The sequence below is a fragment of the Dromaius novaehollandiae genome, chromosome 2 (assembly GCF_036370855.1).
Source record: "Dromaius novaehollandiae isolate bDroNov1 chromosome 2, bDroNov1.hap1, whole genome shotgun sequence".
NCBI classification, from domain to species: domain Eukaryota; kingdom Metazoa; phylum Chordata; class Aves; order Casuariiformes; family Dromaiidae; genus Dromaius; species Dromaius novaehollandiae.
The window spans coordinates 18257163-18274234 of NC_088099.1; the positions used below are offsets into that span (position 1 = coordinate 18257163).

At 37.8% G+C, this 17072-nt stretch overlaps 1 protein-coding gene across 5 annotated transcripts in view; it reads left to right on the top strand.

The window, feature by feature from the left end:
* The window catches only part of MPP7 (MAGUK p55 scaffold protein 7), a 158658-nt gene that overhangs the window by 26016 nt on the left and 115570 nt on the right, over positions 1 to 17072 (top strand). For all 5 annotated transcript variants that reach the window (XM_064505868.1, XM_064505869.1, XM_064505865.1 and 2 more), the window contains one exon: positions 15203 to 15369. In XM_064505868.1, coding sequence (XP_064361938.1) covers positions 15333 to 15369 — 37 coding nt within the window. In that variant the 5' untranslated portion in view covers positions 15203 to 15332. The remainder of the gene's footprint in view (positions 1 to 15202; positions 15370 to 17072) is intronic.

Here is a 17072-nt window from a genome sequence, read left to right on the forward strand (position 1 = left end):
GTTCTGAACAGGTTTTGGAATATCTGTGTACAGTTTAGCAGCAGCCCAGGCAAATTTTGTCTTTTTATGTTTCAGATTGCACTGTATTTCCATTCTGTCTGCTAAGCTAGCTTCGTGTTCATGGCCTGCCAAATATCAATGAGCTTAGAAGGTCTCTAAGGATATACAGCAGAGCCGGTAATGCCAGTTCCCCTGCTGTCAGTGTAGTGCCCCCTTGCACTGCAAAGCGGTGGTGGTGGCAAACAGCGGCTGTTGTGGGTCACTGTTAGCTCGGTGGCAAGGAGCTGTGCAATGTATCAAAGAGCACTGGTTCAGCTAACGAACCGTGTACGTGTTAATGGTGTGTGTGTCGTGATAAAGTATGCTTTTTTTGTATGGACCTGTAGGAAACTATTTCTTCACAACCAAATTTAAAAGAATACCATTAAAATACCTATCAAATTGGGCAGTTTGAAGATTTGCACTTACAGTTTAGTTCTTTTTGTATAAATGTGTTGATGGTTTTAAATGACACAATATACTATTTCAACAGATGCCTCAATTTCACTTAGTGTCCAAATTGGATGACTTGCAGTTATTACAACAGATTATTGCAAGAAAGGAGAGGTTAGGTGTGTCGTTAAGGCAGTAGATTACTGGAATAGGGAACTGAACTGTGTTCCTGCCTCTGCAGCAGAGTTGTGCTAGGTGATTTTAATTAGACTTAGAGTTTCTAGGTAATTTAAATGAGACTTTGCATGAGATATTGCTAAATGGATGTACTTAAGTTTGAGTTCCTGATCTGAGACTTTGGAAGCTGACTTGCAAAAGTACTATGTGTGTGCAGCAGGCATTTCAGTTAGCAGTAGCTCTACTTTTGCACATACAAGACTCCATTTAAAGTGCCCTTAAATATTAGACCATCTCAGAAAGGGAAGTACAGATTAGTCAGTACTCCTGACCTAAACTCACCTGTGCCTTCACTTTGAATTTGGGAATTAAAGGCAATTGATTGTTCTCTTATGTGAACATTTTGAAAATGTATGAAAACTATTAAACAATAATAGAGAGAACTTATTTAGATCAAATTGTTTTCTAATAACCAGATTTGACAACCAATTATATAAGAACCTTGAAATGTGTTTTTGAGTAAATTCTAATTTTATTTGCACCAGCACATCCTGGATTTTTCTGAAGAGATTCATTCTCATTAGTTCACAGCACTTTTTTGCTAAGAAGACTATACAGGGTGCTTTCATGTGTTTTTATTTAAGCAGTTGGATAGCTTAACATTCGTTTTCTTAATTTTGCATTTTAATGCTAAAAATAAGTGGGTGCTAATATATTTTTAATGCCATATCATTTTTGCTCTTAACTTCTATGCAATTAGTGAGTCAGTTGATGCTGAATTGAAAACAAAGAATGTCTTAAATAGTTAAAATTCAAGATCAAGGTCAAAGATAAGAGGAACACTTCTTCACTGTTATGAAATTCAGTGGGTTTCAGACCCGTTATATGTCATTGTTTATATAGTATGTGATTTGATTTGTTAAGCAGTTTGCAGACAACGTGGTTTTAGCTTTGCAGTGTTGTTTACATGATATAAAAATGATCGTTTTGACAAAGGGAGGGGTGAATAGTGCTATTTTTTAACCAAGTTTTTTGATCTATATCAGTCATGCATAATTAAACATCATATATCTTAAAATTTCGTATTAGATTCTTGTTGTATGTTTGCTCTTTAAACAACCAGATGCAAATGTATGTATGTGGCATGAGATGAGAACTCCTTTCTTGTTACCAAAGACAAGATGAAAACCTGTTGACTTACGTTTATTTGAAAAGTGCAAGAGCTCCCTCTTCTGGCTTAGAACTGTTTAAATTGAAAGTTTATGGAAGCTTTGGATTTATGACATTTAAAGATTATCATATTTTTGAATATTCACATGTGGAAATGTTTTTCTGGTATCTGGGCAGTCTTGGTAAAATTTGGTTTGGTCCTTTGATGTGCATTTGGATTCTGCTCAGAGTGCAAGCATGCTTCATGAATGCAAATACAAGCAGAGCTCTTTCCTAAAGGCATTAGCCAAGTGATTCTCTTTCTAGATGTACAGAATGTGTAATACCACCTAAAAAGGGGGCAGCTGTTCAAGAGGAATTTAGAAAATTTGGTCTAATTTTGTGCAGACCAAAATCCTTTGATCTAGTATAAATTGATAGCTGTTACGTATTTGATTTTATTGCTAAACTGTTTTGTGGAACTCTGCATAACAAGCAGCAACTTTCAATAAGTTTGGTGCTGATGACTCTATACCCTTGATCTATACATTATAGACAGCAGATTTCCTTCCTGTGAGTGTTGTATTGCTATTGTGGTCATGATGGGAACGGCTAATGTAGGTCTAAATTGTAATTGCAATGTGATCTGTTCATTTAAGTCCCACCTGAACTTTCCACAACTCTTAGTAGTAGTGTAAGTCTTTGGTGGGGATTTGGTACATAACCCTAAAAATCATCGTAGGTTTAGAAAGGGAGAAGTGGGAGCTGAAAGAGTTTCGTATATACACTGTGACTTGTCCCCTCCCCTCCATGTAGGGAGCAGTGGGAAAGAGGAGGCTTCCTCTTTCCTGGCTCTTTGTGTTTGTGCAGTCATTCTCCTTTCATAGCCCCTTCAGTTCTGCCGAACTTCAGAGAGACGATCCAGTTCTGTAGACGTTTAAATTTGGTAGGGCAGCATCTGAATTTTTCATGCTGCATCGTTCCCGAAGGTAGGGGACTGACTTGAAACAGTGGCACTGAGGAAAGGTCTGTTGCCTTAGCTGTAAGAAAAGAATCCATGGACAGCATTTTATCAGAGGGAATTTCTGTAGGAGTGAAACAGCAGTCTCACTGAAAAGCAACAGGCTTCAAAATTGTTAGCTGCTAGTGTAGTCATTGGTATAAGGCAGGCTTGATTGGTCCAAATGTTGAGTAAATTATACACAATATATCCTGTGAGGAGGGGCTCAGTCTCCCAGAGTATCAGCCTCCCAGAATATCATGTCCCATAGAAGCGCTATATATGCAAATTGCTTTATAAATCAAGAGTTACAGAACAAAAATTTGATTTGATAAGCTCCAAGAATGCCTTTGGACTCTATACAGAACCTCAAAAATTACCCTCCACCCAAGAAACAAAATCCCCCCAAACCACCTTCATGGTTGGCTTTGCTAACTTAGATCTCTCCCTTAGTGCAAGGCGTTGAGGCCTTAATGAAAGGCAAAATGGTCCAGAAGGAAACAAAAGCATCTCCTTAATCCCCTTGGCAGAGAGATCTGTTTCTTATCCTGTTTCAAATGTCAGGACATCTGCAGCTGGGATCTAGAAGAACTTGGCACTGACATTCTACTGCCAAAATTAAGCCCTTCCACTAAATGCATGGCAAGGGCTCTTGGGGCAGAATATTCCATGATACCTTTATAATTAGCATCTGCTGGGTAGTTTCCCAGGCATGTACTCGTGCTTAAGTGTCATCAGTACCAGAAAGAAATTACTGCTGTTATATTCCCCTCCTTGGTACTGCCTCAGTGTGTTAAATAAGCCATCTTAATAGGTTTTAGTCAGTCTGAATCTCCACTACTGTCAACAATGCCGTACTGCATCCGCTTCTGGTATTCATGAACTAATTTATTCTGTTCTCTCTGCCTCTATCCTAATCATATGCATTGGATTCAGAAGTGTCATAGTCATCATCATGTTTACCGGCTGTAGCAAGATCTCACCCATCTGATCTCCTCAGTGAAATGTTTAGGAACATATGTTGCTGTATTTTGCTGGTATTTTCCCACTCAATTCTTTGTTCCCATCCCTAAAGTAAATGTCCCGCTGGATTTTGCAAGTCTCATCATAAGTTTCTGCAGTCTCAGGGAAAGTTAGCAACTCTGTTCTTGCTGAGACAGTTGTTGATGCTGTTCCCAGCAAAACACTCTAAGTGGGTTTCAGTTTATATTTACTTCTATAATCTTACTGAGGTATCAGCATTAGTAGTATGAAGGCACATTCTACTAGGGTCTATGTAGCTTTCATCTCTCCTGTATGCAAGGCAGCAATGTAGGGTTCTGCACTTAACTTTCAGGAAGTTTGTATTAATACAAACATCTGTTTCATACTTTTTTGGTTGGGTAGTACTGTAGTCAGTCCTGTAGCAAAGTTCTTAGTGTCTGCCTCTTATTTAACATATTCTATAAAAGCCATCCACACTGATGGGCACTAGAGGGACAAACATCAGTTACCAATAAGGTTAGAACTTCTTATGATGCTGAGGAGTCAGTTACTGGTCATGAATGGTTGCTATGACAATCGCTTATAAATTGTGGGTATTCCTACATGAGGGACCAGTGGTCAAGGAGGTGTTTGGCATAAGCTGTCAGCACGAATTCTCTGAGACTTCTTTCGGAGGAGCAAGTGGGGAGAATGAAGCAAGTACCAGGGATCAGATTCCTTCATGTTAAACTGATCTCAAGAACATAGACAATTTTGCATGTTTTCCTAATTCTGAGAATGCAGGATGATAAAAAAGTAAGTATTCAACTGACATTTATTGATGCTGTGCCTTTAAAATATCTGTCAAAGTAGAAGCCAAGAGTGTCAGCTCAACACTAGTCACTGTTCACTTCCTTATCTTATCGTCTCGAGGGAGTTAGTGCAAGGAGTGCACACTAAGACATACTTGAAAATGAGAGGCCAGCCACTTCACAGTAATGGTAATTTTTTCAGCACTATTATGCAATCTTCAATGACACCATCTTAAAGAAACAATTTTTACTGTAGAATATTTTTCCATTGCTTCATCTTCAAGACTTCTGTACTTCTGTGCTTTAATTTTCAAAGCATCAGATTTTAAAAAATGTTTCTACACTTTTATTTAATTATAATTGTTAGAGCAGATATGCTTACTATTTTGCATAGCATTACCCTCATGAATGCCTAATAATCTGTGCAAGATATATAAGTTGGAGAGACCAGTATGAATAATTAAAAGTGTCAAAGGTTCACTATCAAACTGCTTAGCTGTGATTTATACAGTTTCAGACAAAATAAGGAAAAATACTTTGGTATTTGTAGCAAAAGCCAAAACAGAATCAATGCAGTATCGTTCACCTACTTAAAATTGCAAAATCCAGGAAATGCAAACATTAAGTTTCCAACAGCAACATTAACTTGGACTCTTCGCATATCCTGTGTTTTCCTGGTATACATTAAGACATAAAGTAATGTATTAAGCTGTGAGTTGAACAAGAAAAACAGAGAAAATTCTTCATATAACACTGCCAAGTAGAATACTGTTACCAATTGCGTTTATTGACCTTTTATCATTTTAAATTATTTTCTTCATGAAGATTGAATATGGTTTTTTTGGCCAAATGAAGAGAAATCTGAGAACTTGTCTTCACTGCAGTGTTAACTTGACATATAGTTTATCTCTTGCCTTGAATCTAACTCTTCATCCACTAGAATCTTGGATTTATGTCATATAGTCTTTAAACTTGAATATATGACTTGAATCTCAGAGGCTAGCACTGCTATTGCAGTGGGAATGTAAATCAGGCCATATATATTGAGCAGACAGAACTTACAATTATTTGTAATTGGTCTATTTTCTGCTAATTAAATTTCTCCATAACCATGTGCAGACTGTGTTCATGGAGTAACTAAAGCTTGAAGCGTTGCCGTATCTCACTGTATTGTGGTGTATAACTTTGGAACCCTTATATGACCTGTTGCAAAATTTTTAGGGAATGTTCCAGGTATTACTGAGCGTTGATTAATATGTAGGTGAGAACACTGGAAAGTCCTGCTTTCAGCATAGTTGGAGCCTGAAGACAGTACAGGACTGCAGGCAAAAGAATCTCTTATTTCTGTCTGCTACTGTTTACATATGTCAGAAGTGTAAGGTGTCTTGCCTGTGTGAAGAAACTAATCCGTGTTCCAAAAGAAAGGGGAGAGTCTTAAGGGAGATATTTGGAGAGTGGCAAAGCAAGGACCTGCTGATCAAGAATAGATCAAGAAAGTGAATCTAGGTTTTTGGAAGCAATGCTGTGAAAAATAGAGAGGGACTTTAGGGCTGAGACAGTGGTGAGACAAGAGTGGAAATGGAAATTGGACACAGCAGAAACTGAAGGGGAAATAGAAGCAAATGGTCATGTGAGGAAGCAGGGAGGTTTGCAAGGAAAGGGGTAAAGGCAAGTATTGTTGGTGGAGGATCATGGATTCATGACAAGAATAGTGAGTAAAGAGCAAGTCACCCAAGGAAAAGGTGAGATGGGTATAGGTGTGACAGAAGGAACTGAAAGGTGGAATTGGGATGGCTAGATCTGAAAGGAGGGACCTTCACTCCTGGAAGGAGGGAAGTGAAAAAAATGAAGGCAGTGAAAGCACAACTGGAAGGAGGAGTGTCTTGGGTGACAAGTCACACAACAGACTTGATAGAGTGGCGTGGCCAGAGCTTGCTAAGGGGCAGGGGCCGAGGGAGAGCAGTAGGGAAGGGCATGAGGCAGGGGGAGAGCTTTAAGCGGGCGCTGGGAGTTGCGCACAATTGGCAAATTCAAGGACACTGAGAAGAAGGGTGGTCCCAGGAGTTTATAGGGAAGAACAGAAGACTGCAAGGAGTGTCTGGTATGCTTGATGTATGAACTGTGCAGGGGCTACAGATGGTGTAATTGCCGAGTTATTCAGCTTCAACTTTGTTTTCTTTTACAAAACTTAACAACCCAGAGCAATTTGGCTTGCAAAGCTTGTAAACTTCTGGAAATCAAATGTGCATAACTCTTCGGACTAGCTCTCGGTCCAAGTGCAGTACATCTTTTACTGTGCACCTGTATATGAAAGGAAGTTTTTTGTTACATATATTCAAGATGCAACTAATAAATTATCACCTACTAAAGCAAAACTTTCTCCAAAAAGGACTATGCTTTTCAGATTGCTGAGGCTAAATTTGAAAACCTCACGTTAAAGAAACAGCCTTAAACTGGTTACAGTGAAAATTATTATGGCAAGTGTTTTTTTAAATAAAAACAGAAGTTAAGAAAGAGAAGTTTATTCTGCTTTTGCTTTCTAATAACAAATATGTTTTGTTTAATTATTCATTTCTTGTTCTCCCTCCCCCAGTCTTCTCCCCCCATTAAAGAATATCACGTTTAGGCAGAAGTGGTTTATGGAAAGTTAAGCTGAAGGAAGGATAAATGCTTGGAAAATTAGGTAACCTGGAAAAGAAGGGGTGGTTAAAAACTATCTTCTGTAATAACATATGAAAGTATTTTAAAATATCTCTCCCTCCCCCCCCCCCCCCTTATTTGGCTCTAGAGGTGTATAAAATTTTGAGTTTGAAAAATAACATTCTAACATTGTAGGGGATGTTTCTGACTTTGAGTTAATAATATTTGAATATTTATGTATCTGTGAGGATGGTTTTTGGACACAGCTGTTTAACTGACCTCAAAATTGATGCAAACATTTTTTTGTCAAGCCACAGGGCTATGAAGTTAAGCATGCTGTTGACACAAATACCTAGATAAACTTTACTTAAAGGAATGAAATATTTAGTATTTTATTAAGCATGGTCTTAATCCTGTTTTTAATTTCTAGCAGTTGGAGATTTGCCATCAGCTTTTGTGGATGTGGAATCAAACTGCATTATAATAATGTTAAAATGTGAACCACATAGCTAAAAATGGAGTCACGGAGCCCTTTGTTGCAAAGCGACTATAATTGTCTGTTAGGGAGTGTCAAGGTTATCAGGTAACTGCAGCAGGTTTTGCTGAACTTTCTCCTTTATAGAAATTGCTAAAGTTGTTGATTTTTTCAGTATTTTGGGGGCAGGTAAGGTTTATCATTTAGTTTAGTTAGTTCTTACATTTGTCAAGTAGCCTGGCAAGAAAGCATGCTAGCACAAAGCTGTTTGTGCAGGTAATTAATGGAGAGGTGGTGGTACCTGCTCACAGGTATTTTCCAAGGAAGGGAATAGTTTGCAGCTAGAGGAAAAGCGTTAAAGTGTACCCAAACCAGTAATTTAAACCGAAAGAGTAACCTTTGATCCAAGACATAACTTAGGTCACATTTTAATGAATAGCTTTATTAAACTAGTTTATTAAACTAATATTATTCTGTCAGTTGGTACATTTTATTTGCAGAAAATTGGATCTGTCTAAGGGTATCTGACATGGACTACAGTGATGCTGTTTTAAATTAAACTTTTAGCGTATGTATTAAAAGGAATGTTTTCATGTATTTAAAGGAATGTGCTCAGCTGCAACACTGACATTTAAAATTATATGAGTTCTGAACAGAACTCAGGTAGGGTTTTTTATGTTAAAGACGAGGAAGGTGCAGGTTGCAAACAGTCTTGCCACTGTTGCAATTTTATGTAGTGCTGCTTATTGAATGTATTTCACTTGTAGCTTGGCTGTGTTTTAAGGTAGCAAGCATCTGTCTAAAACTTTTTTTTAATATACAATAAATAAAATTACATTTGGCATCTTATGAACTAGATTGGATGCTTCAAATGCTTTTTTGTCTGAAGATCTCTAAAATTGGTGGAAAAGTTCAAATCAAGATATGGAGATATGGTTTTTGAAAAATATCACAGGGTTATTTTTTTTTCCAGGATGGTTGGTGTAGGTAATAACTTTTTTCTTCATGAGCACTGGTTAGTTATTAGGCACACAAGTAAATTGGACAGTATACATTCAAGTAATCCATGAAGAGGAGCTGAGAAGAAAAAGAAGAAATCTTCCCTAGAGGATAGCATATTTGACTGACTAAAAAGACATACTTTTTGCTAAAAGTTTCTGTAAATGCCCATGAGAAAGCTAAGGCATGTTTCAGTTCACTTCCTGCTTAAGAGGCATTTGTATAGTTTAAAATGTCATTTGCCAGAGAGGTCAGTGAAGAGTAGACATGAAGACAATATTATATTTTATAATGAAACATCATCTTTGGAATAGTGTTGAGGCAGGCTGGCAAAGCAGCCTGTGTTTAGTTTGAGGGAAAAAATGTGGTAGCACATGAGTGGGAGTTAGTTATCAAACTCAATTACCTACCCTTGCATTACATAGTAGGTAAGATAATTTATTCTTTAGAAATGTCTTCTCTTAGCTACCTGCTTAAGTAACCAAAGGTATGTTAGCAGTATCCAGGCATAAACCTGAAAGACAGGGTCCATTCCATTAAGACTCTCACCATTTAAATTCACATGTATGATAAGATGAAGAGTACAAAAACTTGGACTGACTGTAAAAACATTGCTTGGTTACTTAAATAGGCTATTTTTACACTGTTATATATTTTATTTGGTTTTTTTTATATTAGATTGACTCATTATTGAAGTACTTCACAGTTGTATTTAGAGACGGTTCAAATAAAGGTGATGTCTAGATGAACAAGTTTTACGGTCTCAGTCGAGGCAATTGAAAATCATGGTGAAAAAGTCTGGAAGAAGGAAATGGGGACATCAGTTGCACTATGGCTATTGGAGTGTCTGTGTGAGATTTGTCCAGTTGGCATAGGATTGAGGAACCTGTTTATTTGTTTATTTACTGTGCAAGCTTTGAGGGAAGCAAAGCTTTTGCTGTTCCCTCTCTCTCCTATCTGAGCCCTTTGAACAAATTCAGTCAAACATGACAGAAGAGAAAAGATCTCAAAATACAAATTTCTGACGTGCTTTTTGGACATGCATGCTGAGGCAGTGGTTGGGGTTGTGTATGTTCCATTAATGACCCTGGAGGGCAAGTACTGGTGTGAGCTCATCCTTCAAGTGAAAGAGAATAAAATTGTGAAGGCCCAACAACGTAGCCTGGACAGCGCCGTCAACATGTGTACAGGAACTCAGCCCTGTGTCTTTTTGGTGTTGGTGAAACTGTTCATTATAGTGAAACCTGGATGCTCTCGGAAATAACCTCCACACATTAATGTGGATCCATTTCTAATGTCTTAACATTTTTCAGCACGTTTTCTTCTATATTCTGTTTTTAATAGTAGTTGTATGTTTTATGTTTTATTATCTTGATCACCTTTTTTTTTCCATTGGTAAAAATTTTCCCATAAGTAGAAACCAGAGGTATGTCTTTTCTGATGCTTTGAGGCTTCATAGTTAAATTTGAGCCATGAAGTTCAAGGCACACGACAAAAAATGACAAGTTCAGAAGTATGATTGTTTCCAACTGAGTATTTGTGAAAGTTGTCCCACAAATGTCTAAATTTAAAGTCAAGCTCTTTTATATTCTAAAAGGATGCTTAACCTGGACTAAATTCTCAGCTATTATTCTCAAAGCCTTTTAAAAAAGTGTCGTTGTATCTGAAGTCCCTGTGGTATAAGCTAAAGGTTTTTGTAACCTAAACAAAATGAAAAATACTGAGCAGACATCCTAAAATACTATGCAGAAGTCTTAAACTCTTTTTCTGATGGCAGAAGATTGATCTGATGGCAAGAGCAGGAGAAAGTCAAGGCAGCTGTTTTCAGTTAACTGCTTAGCTGTCGGTTTGTCCTTTTCAATTTGGGACAGTCCATGCTCTCCGTTTTGGTATATTAGTTAATAACATGGTAGTTGCTATAGATATTCCTATTTTTATGCTGGACTGTAAGCGGAGTTGTTTGCCGCTCGTTTCATTTCCATTGTGCCCGCAGCCGCGTGAGTCAGAGGCAGCTTCTGGCAGCTGCGGTGCCTTTGAAGTCACATCACATTTGTCTGCTGTGCCCTCTACGTAGTCACTCTGGTTAAAGATTTGTTGTGTGCTCCTGTTGACAGTGTGCATGTGCTGTCTGTCAGGGCTGCTGGTCCATCTGGGAGCCAGCTGCGAGCTGTGACGGGGTTGCGGTGGCCTGTCACAGAGCCCGCGACTGAGTGGCTGGCAGCTTCCGCAGTGAAGATTAAGGAATCCATAGATCTCATTACATTACAACTTCCAGAAGAGCAGACCACCATTTTCAATTCAGATGTTGTCTACCGAAGCAGATTTACTCCTCCCAGTCTAGGAAACCTCCTTGGGCAATTTCCTGTGCTGACTAGATTTCGGAGGCTTGTATACATGTCCCCAGCCAGTCAATTACCTGAGGCCCCACACTGAACGCAAGGCTGCATGGCTGTCAAATTTCCTGTCTCCACATGAAATCTCTATCTGGTGGTTCAAATACCATTTGCAGGCATGCTGCATGAGTTTCTGGAAATGAAGGTTTTAGTCTTCAGAAGTGTAGCATCCTTTAGGAGGAGAAGTTGAGTGGGTTTCTTGTATCAACCTGTTTTTTACATTTTTTCCCCCTGATTTGTAAAATCACTAGCTTTAAACTTTTTATATTTTTATTAGTTTAAAATCAGTTGAGATATGTCTTCAGTCTGCCTTTTAAATGTGAAGGAAATCTATTTATCCTCATTAAAGTGCCAAAATATTAAGTAACTTGTGAAATAACCTTTCAGAAATAAATGTTAGCTGTTTATTGAGGTGTGGATGGGGAGTCGAAGATGGAACGAAGCCTTGACGCCTGCTGTCTCCAAATGCGTGGCATTTGCTCTAAAGGCATAGTGGGATCAGTTTACCTGCTTCATCTTTTGCAGAAAATTGAACTCGACTAAAATAAAGTATGTGGCAGGCTAATGGGGTCCCTTTCAATCAATGATGCTAGAAAGAAGCTACTTCGGCTAAAACCATGCAGAAGGCTATTCATCATAGCGCTCTTGCTGCAGTCTGTCTCCCGCCCTTTTTATTTATTTATTTTTATTTCTCTACTGCTGTCCATAGTTATTAGTGCTCCTGTATTGACAGCGTGGGCGATGGAGAGCAACATTCATCCCTTTTCCCCTTTATCGGTGGGTGAGGGGGCTCCTTTATTTGTTTGATTCACAGCAAAATGGCTCTATATTTGTCCCTTGGAGACCTGTAATTCTAGGATTTTTCAGTTTTGAAAATTGCTCCCAGGAGACTTCTGCCACATTCCTGGCTATTTATAACCAGCGGATTTGGCACCACAATAGGTTAGGTTACCTTTCTGCACTTGGCGGGCGAAGCCTGCTAGGGCTGCATCTGAACTGGTGAATATGCTTGAAGAGTGTGCAAGAGGTGTCTGAAGGCAGGGAAAAAGTGTTTCGTCTTTGAACATCTCTAGTTACCCTGGAAAGCCCTAGGGATAGGAGTATGCGTGTCGTTATCCAAGCGCAAACGCGCACGGAAGTAGGACTAATTGCACTGCTGGAGTGAGGTGTGAGGAGCGCCGGGCGCGCTGCGGGCTGCGGTGCCGCGCGGCGCCGCTAGGTGTCAGCAGCGCTGCAGGAGCCTGGCGGGGGCTCAGGGCCGGGTGGAAATCGAGCCGCGTATCGCGGCGCTCCGCATATTTCAGTGTTTCCACATGGAGGCTGCCAGAAAAACCTGATACAGTGTGATATATAGAAGCAAGGTACAACTGGAATAATGAAATTTCAAAAATAAGCCCTTTTTAAAGGCTCGTTGTAACAGTCCTGTTGGGTATTGTAAATGCCTCAGGTGCACTTGATACTGCTGTTACGTTCCTGGCTTTGGGTTCTAATTTTTATGGAAAGATGGATTGAACTTCAATTTAAGAATATTCGGTAATCCCTCTCAGGACATACTGTAACAGCTGGTATTTCTGTGTTGCAGTAAATCGATTCCATACAGCAGTCAGCAATACTTATGGCTGGGCTCTGACAAAAACTTCCAAAGCATTTTGAATAAAATGAGCCAAAGAAAATAACATCATCACTGCAAAAATGTAGCTTAATTTGCAAGTTAGGAAAAAAAAAATCCCTGTTCCATTCCAACAAAATATTAAGCATTTTACTGGTAAGGATTTCATCAGGTCATTTATTTTTCATTAATATATATTTAGGATCTGGGGGGAATAACTTTATGCCATATATAAGTTTCTTAAATAATAAGGAGTTTTGAATTTGTTTAATATTGAACGGTTTCCCGTGAAATAAAGAAAAATGAAGAATAACACTGAATACTAAATACATGGCACATGTATAGATCAACAAGACTTTCCACACTTTGTGGTGCCTATTTTTGAGGAACCTGCATTTGTAATTAATATTAGTGCACTGTGTTGTTGGTGAGGCTGCCTTGCGCCTCTGAGGGGGGCTTTTTGAGTGGGCAGAAGTACTTCGAGTCGCATATAAATCAAAGCTGTGCTGTTAATAGTAAACCACTTTGTTTTAACTAGTCTTGCACATAAGAAAACTAAAAGTGCTTCCATCCTTCCCAGGGCTACAGTTGTGTGCTGCTCACTGCAGGGACTGCGAGCTTGGGACATGAGTTTCCCTTTACGGGACTCGCATGCGTTAAAAAGAAAACAAACAGAATTAATGCAAAGTGAATATGTTCTTTGTTAATTTGTACAGTGTGTCCTTGGCTACAACATAGATTTTTTTTTTTCTTTCAACTGCACCCTGGCTTGTCTTGCATATAGATGTTTTATAACTTTGTCATAATAGGGAGATCTTTCACTCTGAAGCACTTAACTTCCTTATCTCTGTATTAAATTTTGTTTAAATGTAAATTAATGGAGTTTGTACTGATTTGATGAATATTAACATCTTTTTTGAAACTTATGCATGTTAAGTGGAAGGTTAGTTTTTTTTCTCTACTGCCCCTCATAACTAAAAAAAAAAAAATCCTAACAGATATGTATTTTTTCAAGTTTTATTGAGACCTTTTCATCATAAAAGAAGTTATCCAAAGCTGTAACTTTTGCTGGTTTTGCTTTTTTTAAAAACATCCAGATTCACTGGGGTTTGAAAGCTGACACACAAAATCTTTCTCCTGGTAAATGCTTTAAAAAAAAAAAAACTTTAAATGTTGCCAGACTATTTAAACAATAATACAAGGCTTACACCTTGGGGTGTGTTAACAAACTGTCTTATATCTAATTAAATTTAAACTTAACTAAACAAAATCTTGTAAATGGCCTTCAGTGTGTTGCAATAGTTCTAGAACTGTGGAGATTTTCCTTTTTTTGTGGAAAACAGAATTTTGAACAGCGTACAGTGTTTACGACACCTGTATGTTACTCTTCCACAAGAATGCTGCCAAGTACAAGTGTGTCCAAAATATTCACTTTCAGGGCCAAGATGACTTGAAAAGTCATTCTGATTAGTATAAATGTGTTTAAAAAAAAAAAAAAAAAAAAAGGCAGAAGCTACAGCAGCAGCAAAATGCCCTCCACTTGTTTATTTTCTTATGCTAAAGCAGAATCCTGCTGGTTTCTTTCTTAAAGGATACATTTTGTTTTCTTGAATCTGGAGAAAATATCTTGTTTTCTTTGGGCTTCTGCTTCCCTTTTCCCCTCCCTTTCCCCTACAAACACATGAGCTCCTGCCCTGGTGTTAGTAAACATTTCCAGCCTTAGCTCTGAATTTCTTCTCACATGTTTGTGTTGCAGTTTCGTATTTTAACATACCTGAATTTAAATACATTCATTTATATTTGAATTTGGTTTATGCTTTCATTACATTTGTTTTGAATTGTGCTCAGGAACTGGTTAAAAGAAAGACCCAAATTCAGTGTCAGTAGGCCTGTGCAATAATTAAAAAATACCTCTTAAAAAAATTCCGATGACTTTATAAATAACAAATTACAGAAAGGATCCCTACATGGTGTGCATGATAACGGCTCCATCAACTCCAAGACTCAGACTGCTGTTTAGTTTAGATGAGTGTCTGCCCCCATTCTGCTTTTTATAATTTCACTTAAATTTTTGATTACATTTCCAGGAGAGAGATAAAAAAAATGCATGTCAGATCTTAAATGAACTGAAGAGAATGGAAATTAGGTTAAGTGGAGGCCTTGAATAAATTAACATGCTAGTAAGCAATTTTTTTGCAATAAAGATAGTAACAAATTTTCAGTCACTTAAATTGTTCACTATTTTAATGAAACAACCTTGTATTTGCAAAATACCTGACACGTTAGAGAGTATAATTTATATGAAAGAAATGTGTTGAATGATTTTTACAGCAGAATGGGATTATAGACCAGACTGAAAAAAACAAAGCTTGTTTCACCTGGGGAAAAAGTCTTAACAGTCATATATAAATGCAAAATCCTTTGTTGTTTTAATTGGGAGATTAAAATTAAATCAGAAGTTTATTTAGTGATAATGATTGGATTTGGTTAGCTACACTAATTTAGAGTTTAACAATGTTCTTAATTGTAAAGTTCTGTTTCTGTTCTTTCTAGGAGAAAGTGGGAGATTGCATAAATCTTTGTAGACAACTTGGCTGAAAGCAGTTAAAATAAAATTAACTGCTGCCTTCTGGCTGCAGAGTGCTAGTCTGACGTTCCTGTGTGATACTCTGCAGACTAAATCATGCCAGCGTTATCAACTGGATCTGGAAGTGACACAGGTACGCAAGCCAAGGAGGACTGCATGTTTCCTCCAGATCTTATTTGTTAAGTCTACAGTCTCTATGTTGAGAAATCATCAAATAAGATAATTAATTGTAATCTCAACAGATGCTTAAATTTACACTTTAAACATAACCTTTTCTCCCTGAAGTTTATGTAAGCTTACTAAACACCACAGGTAAAATAAATTAATTCTGAAAAAGTCCTGTCGGCCTCTTCCCCCTCCTCCCCCCACAAAACCCCGAAAGAGAAACTCCAGATTATATATGGCTCTGAAGAATTTGGATTCACATCTGAGCATGGTTCCTACAATGTTAACTTGAAAAAGGAAAAAGAAGATGATATCATACGTGCCTTAATATTTGCAGCAGTCTAGACTATCCCCTCTGTGAGTTACAGTTATCAGTGGAGTTATTTCTGAACACAGACTATTTAGTTTTGACACTTCTTTAAAAAATTAGGAGAAAAAAAAATACTGTCTCAAGTTCTCTTCCTTCCCCCGCCTTCCACGTCAGAGTCCAGTTCCTATCAGTGAGGGCAGGCAGTGGGAGTGCAGATACAAACATTTTATGTAGCTTTCCAAAGGTTTAACCTTTTTTTTGTAGCAATGTTAGGCTATATTGAAAGTTTTAATTTCATTTTGCTGTTATGTATACAGCCTGTCTGTGTGATATTTTTGTCCCTGTTTTAGAGGAGGGACAACTAAAGTTAGTATTTTTGCTCGAGGATGTATAGTAAATAGGTGTTCCAGCTCAAATTACAATACCAAAATCACTGCTTTCCACCCCTGTGCTTGTTATTGTAGATCACATAGTTTTATGCACAGTAAATAATAGCAAGTTTATGAAAAGGAAGAGGGAGATTTCAAGTCAGGAGTCCAAAAAAAAATGTATGTAAGGAATAGCACTCGACTGTTGTTTTAAATGGACTGCATACTGCAGTGATTTTCTTTCCATACCCGAGGTCCACACAAAATTTTTCTAGATGAAAATATGAATCTTTAGGGTTTTTTTCAGTGTTGGGGCAGGTATTATTTGCCTTTTTTTCTCTCCCTCTTTCTGTGTTTAAGGGATTTGACCTTACCATCTCCCCAAAACCCTACCTTGACCTATCTCCCTTTCTTCTTCCCCTTCTATGCAAATAAATGCTTTAATTCTGTGGTGGTTAAAGCTGTTTAATACACTCATGCTGAATTTTGGAAGATTTGTCTATCCTGCGATGATCTTCCCCTGTGGACCTTTTCTTCCTTCGTCACAGAACCTTTTGTACCTTTCCAAAACCCTGCTTAAAACTTTAATACTAGCTGGCCAAATGCTTTCTGACATTTCAAATGTCCCAACAACATGTTAAGATGAATAACAGAGGGATGTATGATGATTGGGGCCTGATGCAGACAGCATTGCTTGTTTTATTAAAGACTGTTAATATGTATTAGTAATGGACATACAATCTCCAAATAAAGAAAGAAAATGGCTTGAACACATTGAAAAAAAATCTTAAGTTTAAAATCGAGTGTTGTGTCTCTACATATTTTATTGCATTATTTAATGCATGTCATACTCGAAATACTCATTTAAGAATTATGGTGCATGATAAAGCTCAACTATCCTTACACTCTTAGGAAATCTATAGTAAGATATCACATGCACCATTCATATCTTGTTATTTAACTAGTGTAGACTGTTTATTAAAGCCAATTTGC